Genomic DNA, 13,238 nt, shown 5'->3' with positions numbered 1-13,238 from the left:
GCGGCGGGCGGCGGGCGGCGGGCGGCGGGCGGGGGCGGGGCGGGGCCGGGCGGGGCCGCGGAGCCCGTAAAAGCGGCGCGGGCCGCGGCTGAACACCAACGCCGGCAACCATGGCGCGTCCGAGCCTCCTGCTGCCGCTGGGCCTGGCCCTGCTCGCGCTCTACCTCCTGGCGCTGCCCCGCGACGCCCGGGCCCGGCCGGGGGATCGCGAGGTCGGAGAGCGGCAGGACCTGTCGCCCAACGACCCGCAGGTGCGGAAGGCGACGCAGGCGGCCATGGCCACCTACAACATGGGCAGCAACAGCATCTACTACTTCCGCGACACCACCATCCTCCGGGCGCAGAGCCAGGTGCGCCCGGCCGGCGGGGCGGGGCGGGGCCGTGGGAGGCGAGCGCGGCCCCACCCGGGCCGCAGATGGAGGGGGCGACACAAGAGTAATCAGCCTGGCATTTTAATACAACATATTTTTCAAAATCCAATTAATTCCAAAACTTATTGCGGAACAGAATATCTAAATTTCGGATAAGATCCAACCCTGAATTCACACGGCTACCTCACTAGCCTCACACTCGTCCCTGCCGAGATGGGCGAGTTGGGGGGGGGGGTGAGGGAGATGGGGCAGTTGTGTGGACTTGGGTCTCAGCCTCCTGCGTGGCCCAGGCTCTGCCCCTCTCCCCAGGGCTCCCCACCAGAACTGCCTGCCGCCCCCTCCCCGCCCTTCCTCTCCCCCCATCCCAGACCTGAATCCCAAAGGCAGTGTGCTGGATATGTCCTAGGGAAGGTAATGGGAGATGGGAGCAAACGGAGGGAGGTGAGAGGTCCAGGTCAAAGGTTGTCCCCCGGCACCCCTGACCTGCCCCCACCTCTGCCCCAGCTGGTGGCGGGCATCAAGTACTACCTGACCGTGGAGATGGGGAGCACGGCCTGCCGGAAGAATGCCGTGGCTGGAGACCACATAGACCTCACCACCTGCCCCCTGGCCGGAGGGGTGCAGCAGGAGGTAACAGCCCTGCCCCCAGCCAGGCATCTGCTCAGCCAGCGGCCAGCAGCCGGGCCCTCAGGTTGTACAGGTTGAATTGGTCTGGCTGGCCGAGCTGATGTCTGGCTGAACCTGTCCCTGCCTTCTGGATGACTCAGCCCTGAGACCAGGGCGAGGGTGCAGAGAGGAGCAGACTGGGGCTTCCCCTGGAGTGAGGGGCTGGGCTGGAAAGATCTGGGCTCTGGTCCTGGGCATCTAACTTGATGTTCCTTCTTGCATCCCAGAGCACCGCAGGCACAGGGCTGACTGTTGGGAGCAGGTGGCCTGGGGCCTGGGCTCACCCCTCCTTCTTTCCTCATGATCTATTTGCAGAAGCTGCGCTGTGACTTTGAGATCCTTATGGTTCCCTGGCAGAACTCCTCCCAACTCCTAAAGCACGACTGTGTGACCCTGTAGTAGACCCCTGTGGGCTTGGGGGAGGGAGGGAGCGGGCGGGTCTGGGCAGGAGTGGGCACATCGGTGGAGGGCATGTCAGGTCCCTAGACCATATCTGTGGCAATAAATTGCTAGCACTGCTTCTTGCATTGGTCTCTTCTGAGTGCCTCACTCTTCCTCCCTCTCCCATTCCCCAGTCCCACTCTCGGCAGCTCCCAACAGCCCCCTCCAGCTGACAGGGTGCCCACACCACCCACAGCTGAGCTTCTGCTGTCTCAGCCCAGATGGTGCTAAGGGTGCAAAGTTCAGCTCCCAAATTTGGGGTCCCCCGAACACCCCAGCATCACAGACGTAGAGGAACGAACCTCCAGAGACTCCCAATATTGGCAGAGTTATGGGTTCAGAGACAAAGTCACAGGAGAGGGATGACACCCCAAGACTGGAAAGGGACGGGAGCCAGTGAAGACTCTGAGCGGCACCTGAGTTCTGCTTCCTCTCAGTTGCCAAGACGACTCAGAATGGCGCGTGGGAGTTTTAGCCAGCCTGGCCCCAGGACACTGAGCTCTCAGCCTGTGAGATTCTTTTTTTCTTTTTTTTTTTAAAGAAATGTTCTTTTTTTTTTTTTTTTAATTTATTTATTTATGGCTGTGTTGGGTCTCTGTTTCTGTGCGAGGGCTTTCTCTAGTTGTGGCAAGCGGGGGCTACTCTTCATCGCGGTGCGCGGGCCTCTCACTATCGCAGCCTCTCTTGTTGCGGAGCACAGGCTCCAGACGCGCAGGCTCAGTAGTTGTGGCTCACGGGCCCAGTTGCTCCGTGGCATGTGGGATCTTCCCAGACCAGGGCTCGAACCCGTGTCCCCTGCATTGGCAGGCAGATTCTCAACCACTGCGCCACCAGGGAAGCCCCAGCCTGTGAGATTCTTATACCAGCATGTGGCCCAGAGATGGCAGAGCCCCCGCAGGCCAAGAGACCACGAAGGCTGGACACTGTGGACCACATGCCAGAAGGACTCCCCAGTGCTTTGTCCTGAGCAAGACGCCTGCAAGGGGCTGGCAGGGAGCGCCAAGGGGACCGAAGTCAAATCCACTGTCCGTAGGAGGGATAAGGGGACAGTTGCAATTCAATGTCATTTAAAGAAGAGATGGAACATTTTTTGCGCACCTGAATTTGTGGCTGGAATTAACGCTCACTACACATGCACACACACACATCCAGAACTTCTCAAGACGCCAAACAGACACACACACAAACCCACCATGCACCCTCAGATTGCTCCCAGACACCACACATATATCCAGAGAAAGACACACATAACCTAGCAAACCGGAAACACAGACACACACACTCAGAAGCAACACCCCCATCCCGAGGATAACCTGGAGAATACACCCCAAAAGCCACAGCCCCAGGGACACACCTGCCCCAGCCGGAGCTGTTCCTCAGATGCACAGACACACACCCATGCCTGAGACAGGACGGGCAGGAAGCAGCTCCTGTGGGAGCGCGAGGTGTGGGCACCCCGGGGCCCGGCCGCCCGGCCTCGCGCCTGCGCATGCCTGCCTGGCTCCCTGCCGATGCTGGCACTTAATGAGGGGCAGCCCCAGCTCCCAGGCCCTGCCCTCTAGGGCCCTGGGAGACCGTATGGGGTGGGGATGGGGAGATGGCAAATAAACTGACTCCCACCTGGAAGCTTGAGGGGCTGAGTCTGACAGGAGTGAGGGATGGAGGGAAAACTTCCAGCCTCCCGGCGGCTCAAGCCTGTTGGATGTGGCAGCGCAGACAGCCCGGGGGCCTGCGGAGGGGCTGCCGCTGCAAGAGCTCCCGTGTGCCACCGAGCAGGAGCCTCCTGAGTGGCTGCCACAGGGTGAGAAGTGGCAGGAAATGCTTGTTGAATCAGTGTGTGAGGTGGTGGGGTGGGGTGAGGCCGGGTGGCCTCTCCACCCCCGGAATCTGTGCCCAAATCCCAGATGGCATTTCCTACCCACAGTCTATGCCCAGGCCCTGGGCCAGCCCGCACCCTCGGCCAGGCCAGGGAGGAGACACGCTGCTTCTGTCCGGGGGCCCGGAGACATCACCACTGTCTGGTCCGCACTGGAGGTAGGGGGGTGGCTGGCAAAACTGTCTGTCACCTCTCAGCTCCCACTCCCGGGTTCCGTCCCCGATTCCCTCCAGCTTCACTCTGCTAGAGGTGAGGTGGGTCTCCCATCTGGTGGGAGACCTCCCTCTGGTTGGGCTCCAGCTTGACTTAGTGCTCAGTGCCCCGCCGCCATCTTGGGCATCCTGCCCAGGCTCAGGCTGAAAGCAGGGGAGCTCATCCCTTGCTTTCCTCTAACGGAGGCTTGTCCACTCCACACACACCCCGCCCCCCACCCCGAGGCCACAAGGACTTGAGCAGCCTCCACCCGCCCTCCCCTCACTGAGGCTTTTTAGCCTGACCCCAGGCAGGGCAGGGTATGGCGATGACCTCTGCCTTCGGAGCTCAGGCTGTCGCCATCGAGTTGGCACCCTTGTGCTGGATGCTGACGGTGCCGGTAGGCCTGGGCTCTGAGACCTCATTTCTGGAGCATCCTGGTCCCTCAGGCCCCAACCGTGGGCTGTCCCAGCCTGTTCTTTTTCTCCTGTCTCCTGGGCCAGACAGGCCTCCGTCCCCAAAGCAGGGTGACCGCTCCCTCTCCCTCCAGCACTGAGCCTGGCCCACTTTCCACGTCACCCCGCTGGCTGCTGTTAAGGCCCTGCCAGGCCAGGATGCCAGGCCCCAGTGGGGCAGGGAGGGATCCAAGGACAGAGCCTTTCACCTGAAACACTCGCACACACACACGCTCGAGGACGCACATGCGTGCAGGCCCACAGGTTCCCTTGTGCCTCGGCCCAGCCAGTAAGGACATGGAGCCACCTGGGGTTTTAAAACTCTGTTGGGGCCCAGCCCTGCAGGCCCAGTGATCTTTCCAGCAGAGATGGGGACTTGGCCCGACCCGGGGGAGAGCTTGCCAGAGGCTGAAGTCTGGACTCGGGCTGCCACTCTGGGGATCACTTCCTGAAGTCCTCTTCTCCAGCCTGCGGGGTGGGGTGGGAGGTGATGGCGCCGGCCCTCTGCTTCCCAGAGGCCCACACCACTGTTACTCAGGGCGGCTTCCAGGCAAAGCCTCCGGGGCCCGGCCTTCCAGTGCCCTCCCCCTCCATCTGGCTCCTCCCAGGTCCCGCCTGGTTCACCTCAAATGCGGTGTCCACAATCTCATCTATGACAGCTGCCTGGGAGCGGAATTTCTGCTGAAAATGCTCCACCCCGGACACCAACTGCAGGAAGTGGAACAGGAGCTCCCGCTGCCTGAGGGCAGGTGGGGGGAGGCAAGGCTGGGCCATCTCAGCCCCCAGAGCCCACTTCTCCCCCCCACTCACAGCACCCCATGCCTCCATTTCCAGCCACGGCACCACTTTTCTGTGTGTATATTTCCTCCATGGTATATTTCCTTTTCCACATATCCGCCCCCTGCTGCCACCAGCTGCCGGTACCACAGGGGATTCTGATGATTAAACTGTTTACCTCCAAACCACCCATCCCTCCATCCGTCCAAGCTACCCCACACTGACTCATGCACCCACTCAGCCACCTATCCGCATACCCGCCTGTCTGTCTAGCCACTGCCTCACCCATGGGACCACCCTCGAGTCGAGTTCCCTCGACTCACCTATCCCTCCATCCACCTGCTCTTCCCTGGCCCCGCCCCCTACCCCTTCACAGTCAGCCATCCACCTAACCCCCCAGCCCCACCCACTACCCATTCATTAACTCCTTCACTGCCAGCCTGTCTCATCAATCCAGCCATCAGATAACTCTGAAATCAATGAACACTGCACGGTGCTCCGAGGACAAAGAAACAAATAAGAAACAGCCCCTGCCCTTAAGAAGCTCAGTCTGTGGCAGAGCCAGGAAAGCAAACCAAGGGTCTTTACACTTGTGATAAGTATAAACAGAGGACATTGAGGGGCCCAGAAGAGGAAAACCTCACCCAAGTACTGGGGATCAGGAAAGGCTTCTGGAGGAAGCGTCACTGAGCTGAGCTTGAAAGACACTTGAGGGTTTGCTGAGCTCAGACCAGGTTTCTGGTGCGCCAAGGTCTGTGAGCAGTGGGGAGCGTACTGGGGGCCAGGGGTGGGCCTCGGGACGGATGAATTCAAGGTGGAGACATCCAGGGGAGGTCAAAGCAGGGCGCCCGGATCTTAAGCTAAGAGAGAAAGGAGCCCTTGTAGGGCTGTAAACTCGGGGAAGGCAGGGAAAGCCAAAACTACTTTTAACAAAGATCACTCTCTAAATCACTAAAAAGAAAAAGGAAGGAAGAAAAAAAGATTCAAACAAACAAACCAAACAACAAAAACAACGGACCACTCTCAGTGGAGGTGGAGGTGGGCCAGTGGAGAAGAGTTTGGAGGCCTAGAAACCCCCAGGGAAAGCATCACAGAGGAACCAAGGCCCAGCCCAGGCCAAGGTACGAGGATCTGGAATGTGGAGGGTGGAGGGCGGAGGGCAGCCAGGAGGGCGGCCAGGAGATGAAACGAGCAGGATTGGATTTCAGCTTTTCCAGCTCTTGATCACCTGAGCCTGGTGTTGGCAGCCAGAGAACATTCCAGGCAGAGAGAACAGTGTGGGCAAGGGCCTGAAGGTGGAGAAGTATGTGCTGTGCTGTACGTAAAGCCAGGATGTGCTGGAGGTGTGGGGCGGGGCTGCCGTGATCACGGAGGGCTTGGCGCTCAAGCTCTGTCGGTGGCCAAGAGGAGCCTGGAAGGTGCCAGCAGTCAGGCTGGTTTGGAGCCGGTCTGGATGAGGTGGGGCGGGGCCCAGCTTTCGGGGAGAAGGCTCTCTGGGGAGCCAGGCCTGAGAGCCAGGGCGCAGGAGTCTGTGTCAAGGACCCCTGGCCATGAGCACAGCCACGAGTCCCCAGCTGTCCTGGCCCAGCCGGCCACTCGCGTTGACACCTGCCTCCCAGGCCTTTACCAAGCTGTTTCCCGACCCACCCTCCTCATCCCTGAAGCCAGCTGGAGTCCACCCACCCTACGTGGCCCCGCGAAGGTCTTTAGAGGGGGGCCCTCACGGGCAGGTGCTAGTGTGTGTCCTCTTTGGGCCTCTGGAGTCCTCGCAGAACCTGGCCCAGAGCAAGGATCAGGGATGCTTCTGGAGCAAAAAGATGAGCAGAGCCCCTGCTCCTGCAGCCCCTGGCCGCTGCCCTGCCCTGGGCCCTCGGCCTCAGAGGGGCTCTCGTGGCCCTTCAGGTGCTGCTGGTGGGATTCTCTTGGTGGTACCAGGTGACTCTGAGTGAGCAGAAGCCACTCAAGGCCTCCACATCCCACCCACAGGCTCTACATAAGCCTTAGGGCTCTACCGCCCTTCCAGAGAGGTGGGCAATGCCCCTTTCCCACGGCGGCCCACCGGTCTGGCCCCCGGACCTCTCCCCTTAGACCTGAGGCCTCCGCTCCCTTTGCATCTCCTTACTTCTCAGTCATGCCTCCGAATTTTTTCTCAATGAGCTGCTTCTGTATGGTGTGTCCACTTATCACCTCTTTAGGCTCTGGATGTAGAGAAAGAAGGGGGAGGTCAAGACGCTGCCTGGATTGAGAGAAGGTGGAGGAAACCCTGTGTGTCATGGAGATAGTTGAACAGGAGCTAAAGGGGGTTTTGTCCAGGATGACCCCAAAGAGATTGCTTCTCCGGGCATGGAGTGTGCTTTGTTTGTTTGTTTGCCCATTCAGCAGGCGTTCCCTCTTCTTCTAGTAAAAGTCTCCCAATTTTCCTGGGGAACCACACCCACCCCTTTCGGTGCATGTTGCCTAGCTGGGGTTGACCCCACCCCCCAGCTCTAAGGACATGTGACTCAAGCCTGGCCAAGCAGAATAGCCTATCCTTTCAGCTATAGCGATTGGTTCAGAAATAGGCAGGTGACCAACCTGAGCCAAGGAGATCCATTTCTGGGACGTTGTTTGAACCGCCGGGAGAAGAGGACCCCTGCTGGGAGAGCTTGGGATACTTAAACTGTGAGGATTTGGGACTAGAGTTGCAGGTGGTCGCTTTCCCACCACAAAGGAAGAGCACCCTAAGCACAAAACCACACAGAGAGCCACAGAGCAGAGAGCTGGAAGGAGACCAAATTTCAACCATCATTGGGTCCTGGATCCAGCCGTTCCTGAAAGCCCATGCACTCTCAAGTTCCTAATAATTTGAGACAGTTAATTCCTCTTTTTGCTTAAGCTTTTCTGCACTGAGTGTTCATGATGGAGAGGGCAGGTGAGGGGCCAGGTGACCCCTGAGGGCCCTTAGTCCTCTGGTGTTGATGATCCTAAGAGTGGGATTCTGGAGCTCAGATTCTAAAGTTCTGAAGGTCTTTAAGCAGGAGGCAAAGCAATTGGCTCAAAATCTATTTACCCAGAAAGTCAGGTGTGCAAAGATGAATATGTACAGAAAACTTCATTTTTATAGACTCTCAATTCTTATAGACACTTTGAGTGACTCTGGACGAGTGTCTATAACACCTTGACAAAAGCCTCAAAGGCAGTTGAAACCACCTCATATAAGACCAACTGCTATAAACTTTGTAAGTTATTAACAGAGACGAACGTTTGGTGAATCATAATTTGGCTAATTAGTTGTTTTGCAAATGGGTCTTTCAAGAATTGACTATCAGTTTAATTGGTTGTTGGCGGTTAGTCGTGGAGCTTTTTGGACCAAAGTTCTAAGCTCTGAAAGTTCTTCTGAGTGTCAGGTTCTAAGACTCTAAAGCTGGGCCTCGGGAATTCCCTGGCAGTCGGTCCAGTGGTTAGGACTTGGCGCTTTCACTGCCGGGGCCTGAGTTCGATCCCTGGTTGGGGAACTAAGATGCCTCTAGCCGCGCAGCGTGGCCAAAAATAAATAAATAGATAGATAGATAGATAGATAAATAGATAAATAAATAAATACATACATAAGCTGAGCCTGGAGCTCTGTGCCTGCCTGGAAAGAAGCGGGGTACTGGTACCTGCTTCGATGAGCTCTATCAGTGAGTCATCCAGTAGCTTCTCATGGATCTGGGAGGCCTTCTGCGAAGAAGAGGCCTCAGTTCTGCCAGAGCCCCATGTCTGCCCATCCCTGGAGCACCTTCCTTCCTTCCCTCCAGCTTCTGTGTCCCCCTCCCTGTGCCTTCCTGATTGGTCCCCCTGCCCCACTCCCTCACTACCTCCTGCTTCACTTTCTCCAGGCCTTTGAGCAGGGCCATCTGGAAGTTATCCACCAGGACGGCAATCACCAGGCTGGGGGGGTGGAGACAGGAGGAGGCTGGAGGGGAGGCCCTGAAGCCTCCTCTGGGTTCACCGTGGCAGAACCATGGTGAGAGGGGAGGGGAGGGGATGCCTCGGGGTTAGGCTGGGGGAAGTGAAGCTGGAGAGCACAGGCGTGGGGGCCTCACTTGAGGAAGATGAAGTACTGGATGATGATATATATCATGAGAATGGGGATGATGTACCAGGCACCTGGGAGAGAGGGGGTCATTCGAGCTGTGAGTTCCTTGCCGGTCCTCACCACACCCCTGCCAGCAAGCCTCAGAAGCCCCACTTTGCAGATGGGGTAACTGAGCCCTCAGGGTCTGCCCACCCAGCCAGCCCCTGCCCTCCACCCAGCCTGAGGCCTGCCCTACCCTGGGCTCGGCTGTCTAGGTAGATGAGGGACCAGTCGTCCAGGGTGAGCAAGGTGAAGAGGGTGAAGATGGTGGTGAAGATGTTCTGGAAGCGCTTGGGGTCAGAGTAGCGGAACAGTGCCCGGAGCACCACAGAGAACAGGACTGGCTGTTGAGGACCAAACCAGGCTCACAGGGTCCTCTCTCCCCTTCTTCCTCTCTCCCTGCCACCCCCAGTTCCTGGTCCCTCCCCCCAGCTCTGTCCATTGCAGCACCTCACTCTCCCAGCCCAGCCCCCGTGGCACAGGATACAGAGACAGGTGAACATGAGGATGAGGATGGCGGTGATGGACGGCAAGGACCGGGCCAGGGTCCCGGTCACTTCCTGGAGACTGGTCAGGAAGCTGTGGGCAGTGGTTGAGAGAGAGGCTGAGTCAGTGGGGTGGGGATCTGTGTCTAGCAGCTGGAGCTGATTACAGATTTCAGACTGCTGATTACAGGGGTGGGAGGTCCCTGATTTGCTAGTGACTTGGGGTGGGGGGTGTCCCAGACCCTCTCTGGAAAATAAAGAGATTGATCCTAGTGGATGGCAGGAAAAGCAGGCTGGAGTCTGCAGCCTCCTTGTGGGCAGCTGTGGGTCCGCTGACCTGAGCCTCCGCAGGACCCGGATAGCTCGCAAGGCTCGCAGGCTCTTGAAGACCTTGAAGATGCGGAAGATGCTTTGGTTGTAGACCATGCGCATGGAGGAAGAGTTGACCTGCATGAGCATGAAGTCCAGCACAGCCATGACCATGATGAAGAAATCTACAGAAACAGGGGCACCTGGGTGTCATGGGCTCCTGCCCAGACTCACAGACCTCCCAGCGCCAACACCCCCTGCTCCTGTCGCCCCTGGGCAGTTCAGGGGCTCCCACTACACACAGACACACAGACACACAGACACACACGCCCCATCCCTACCCACCCAGGTTGTTCCAGGGGTCCAAAAAATACTTGAGGCCCAGAGCAATGATTTTGAGCACAGCTTCCACCACGTAGATGCAGAGGAAGATGGAGTCCAAGGCCATGAAGTACCACTCTGTGGGGAACACGGGGGAGGGGAGTCTCACTCAGGGGTCTCCCCAGCAACCCAGCCCCTCCTTCCTCCTCCCCACTGGAACCTCACCCTCAGCCATTTAGGGAGAACCTGACTCTGCCCAATGTCTGTGTGTCTTAACTGCTCTGTGACTCACTTTTCTTGCCTATAAAATGGTGATAATCACAGTCTGCCTGATAGAATTTTCACAAGCATTAAATGCTTTTCACATAGTAAAAGGCTTAGAATGGAGCCTGAAACAGCTTGCAAGAAACATCACTCTTCTTCTTCTCTCCTTAGTTTATGGGCCCTGTGGCAGGTCCTTACCTTCACTCTGCTCCCCAGGGTTTTAGGGACCATCTTCCCAGGTTTCCCACCCTCATCCCTCCAGGGCCTCCTGCTTGCAGTCTCCTGGCCCTTCCAGCCGACCTGGGTTCTGGGCATCCTTCCGGCAAAGCAGCATACTTAGAGCTGATGCGCCACCTGGTGGCTATAGTCCAAAACAGCATATCCTCAAATTTATTGGGCTTTTGTGTCTCTGGCGGGCTGGTTGACTTCAGCAAAACTCTCTGAGCCTCACTCTACTGCTGGGCAATGCTGCTTACTTCCCAGGGTGAGGATCAAATGGGATAATGAAATAAATCACCCGGCACTTGGTCCGGCCCCCGGGAGGCTTGGGACAACATCAGTGGCCTTCTCCATGTGAACAGGGCTCCCTGGCTCTTACCACCCCGGACCTCGACTTCAGCGAAGGTCTGGGCCACGAGCATGATGGTGTTGAGGCAGACGATGAAGACGATGAAGCCTTCAAAGGCCAGGGAGTCAGTCAGTTTCCTGAGCATTCTCGAAAGGCCCCAAATGAGGTGGCTTAATTTTTCCCACAACAAATAGAAGAGGTCCACAGTGTGCAGCTTCTTGTGGGTTCGTGGGGCTCGGCCAGCTGTAAAAGGGCCAGGAAGCCAAGCCCATGGGGGAAGGGGACACGGGGATCCGGTCTCCCTCCCAGGCTTGCCTGCCATGAGCTCACTCGGGTGCCTCCATGCTGGTCCTGCGCTGGTATAGGAGCCACAGGCTTGACTCCTTCCCCGACAGATGCCAGCTTGCTTGGGATTTGGGGTCTGCTTGAGCTCACGCTCCTACACCTCCATGCTTTTCTTTAGTCACATGGCAACTTACACACGGAAGACCCGATCCTCCTCGCCACCCCATCCTCTTGGTAAACTCTCCCTCTCCCTCCAAGATGCAGCTGAAACATCTCCCCCCATTGGCTGCCTTTTCTGCCCACAAACAATTAGACACTCATCCCTCACTGCTTGTTTGTGAGGTTGATGCCATGTTTACGGAACTACCAGGGGCCAAGTTTGGGGGATCATATGTTAACAGCCAAAGTCCCTCCCTGCCCTCTAACCAGGCCCTCATTCAGGCACTGGTTCCAGCCTCTGGCCTCAAGAAGCTCACAGTTCAGTGGCGGAAACATGGACGAACAGAATCCACAGTGGTAAATGTTCTGATACGGATGATAGACCCCTCTCACTGGGTAGTCTGGGATTGGTTGTATAAGTGATCACCCCCAGCTTTCATACTAGAGAAGAGGAAATGTTCGAGAAGTGAACATGCGAATGAATAAAGCAGTGACTGCATGAACCAACAACCGACAGTCTGGAGAAGTGCCTAATTCCAGGAATAAAAGATTGGATGATGAACAGTCAGGCGAGTGAATAGCCAATGGGATACACCTGCAGGTGAGAGCAAGCCTCATGATCTGCGGAAGGACGTGCAGGGCCTGACTCAGGTCTGGAATCTGGGCCAGGCAGGTGGAGTTGGGGGGTGGGGGGCGAGCCAAGACTCACTTTTGCGCTTCTGAATCTGCTCGTCTTCTTTGGGCCAGCTTTCCGAGGTTTTAGAGGAGGAGCCCTGAGGATGGACTTTGCTGGAGGTCTGGGCAGGGTGTGAGTGTGCTGTGTTCAGGGAACGAGCCAAGCTGAAGGCTGAGCTCTGTCTGTCTGGCTTGCTAGGTTGGGGGGCTACTTGACGAGAATAGGCAGGGGCGAGGGAGGCTGAGGCCACGCTGTGGGACGCGTATGGGCCAAAGAGTTGGGAGCTACCACGACGGTGCTCCCCATAGCGGTGATCTCGGAGGAGGTAATCACGAGGTTGTGCGCCGTGCTGGTGCTCTCCGTGGTGGTGCTCGGCACGGTGGCCGTGCAGGTGCCCGTCATGGCGGTAGGACCCCGTGGAGGCAGGCCTTCTGTGGTGATGGGCTTCATGCTGATGGTGCCTGCCATGGTGATGGGCCTCCCTGTGCTGGGCAGGGCTACCAGAGTGGGAGAAGTCTCTGTGGTAGTAAGGCTCACCTTGGTGATAAAGCCCACTATGGTGGGAAACCTCACTGTGGTGGTGAAACCCACCATGGTGGTGGGACTCCCTATGTTGGTGGGGCCCCCCATGGTGGTAGGACTCCCTGTGTTGCTGGAGTCCCCCATGGTGGCAGGACTGTCTATGTTGGTTGAGGCCCCCACGGTGGTAGGACTCCCTATGTTGGTGGGGCGCCCCATGGTGGTAGGACTCTCTATGTTGGTGGGGCCTCCCATGATGTCTCCTGCTACCGTGGTGGTGCTCATCATCAAAGTGGTCCTCACCATAGGAATGGTGGGAGACGAAAGTGCCACGGGAAGTATCCGGGAAGAGGGATGAGGAGTGGTGGGCTCCACCATGATGGTGGGCCTCACCATGGTTGGGGGAGTGGTGGGAGTGGTGGGAATGGCGGGAGAAGGCATTGTCATGGAAGTCTTGAGATCCACCACGATGAGGGGATATGCCATGATGGTGGGACTCACCATGGGGACGGGACACCCTTTGGTGATGGCGGTGGACTCCACCATGGCCTGGCCTGTGGTGTGTGGTTGGTGAGCTGGGGTGAGAGAACACAACTGAGTCATCAGTGTCTGCCTCACTTTGAGCCTTTTCAGCCATCGAGGGTTGATCCATGACTATGCTGTGAACCCTGGAATGAGAAAAGCTCAAGATGTGGGCCTAAGAGCCCTTCCTGGATTGCCTTTCTCACCTAAGCCGTGGCACTGGGGCTTCTAGGAAAGCCTGACTTCTCATGGAATT

The 13,238-nt window shown here is 57.6% G+C and overlaps 2 protein-coding genes across 2 annotated transcripts; one reads left to right on the top strand and one right to left on the bottom strand.

Annotated features, from left to right (window-relative positions):
* The first annotated feature begins 31 nt into the window (after positions 1–31).
* CST6 (cystatin E/M) lies at positions 32–1,564 on the top strand. Its single transcript, XM_082341800.1, has 3 exons — positions 32–350; positions 876–1,001; positions 1,353–1,564. The coding sequence occupies exons 1-3, from the start codon at positions 111–113 to the stop codon at positions 1,434–1,436; spliced, it is 450 nt and encodes a 149-aa protein (XP_082197926.1). The 5' UTR covers positions 32–110; the 3' UTR covers positions 1,437–1,564.
* A 131-nt stretch (positions 1,565–1,695) lies between these two features.
* Positions 1,696–13,006, bottom strand: CATSPER1 (cation channel sperm associated 1; the record flags this gene model as incomplete). The annotated part of the gene is made up of 13 exons (XM_082342202.1): positions 1,696–4,469; positions 4,626–4,740; positions 6,901–6,976; positions 8,417–8,477; positions 8,615–8,687; positions 8,843–8,906; positions 9,071–9,214; positions 9,362–9,453; positions 9,697–9,853; positions 10,014–10,127; positions 10,852–11,064; positions 11,975–12,192; positions 12,285–13,006. The coding sequence occupies 13 exons, from the start codon at positions 13,004–13,006 to the stop codon at positions 4,443–4,445; spliced, it is 2,076 nt and encodes a 691-aa protein (XP_082198328.1). The 3' UTR covers positions 1,696–4,442.
* Between the last annotated feature and the right edge of the window lie 232 nt (positions 13,007–13,238).

The sequence above is a fragment of the Balaenoptera borealis genome (assembly GCF_965194805.1).
Source record: "Balaenoptera borealis genome assembly, chromosome: 11".
Lineage (NCBI taxonomy): Eukaryota > Metazoa > Chordata > Mammalia > Artiodactyla > Balaenopteridae > Balaenoptera > Balaenoptera borealis.
This window is presented reverse-complemented; position numbering and strand designations above follow the sequence as displayed.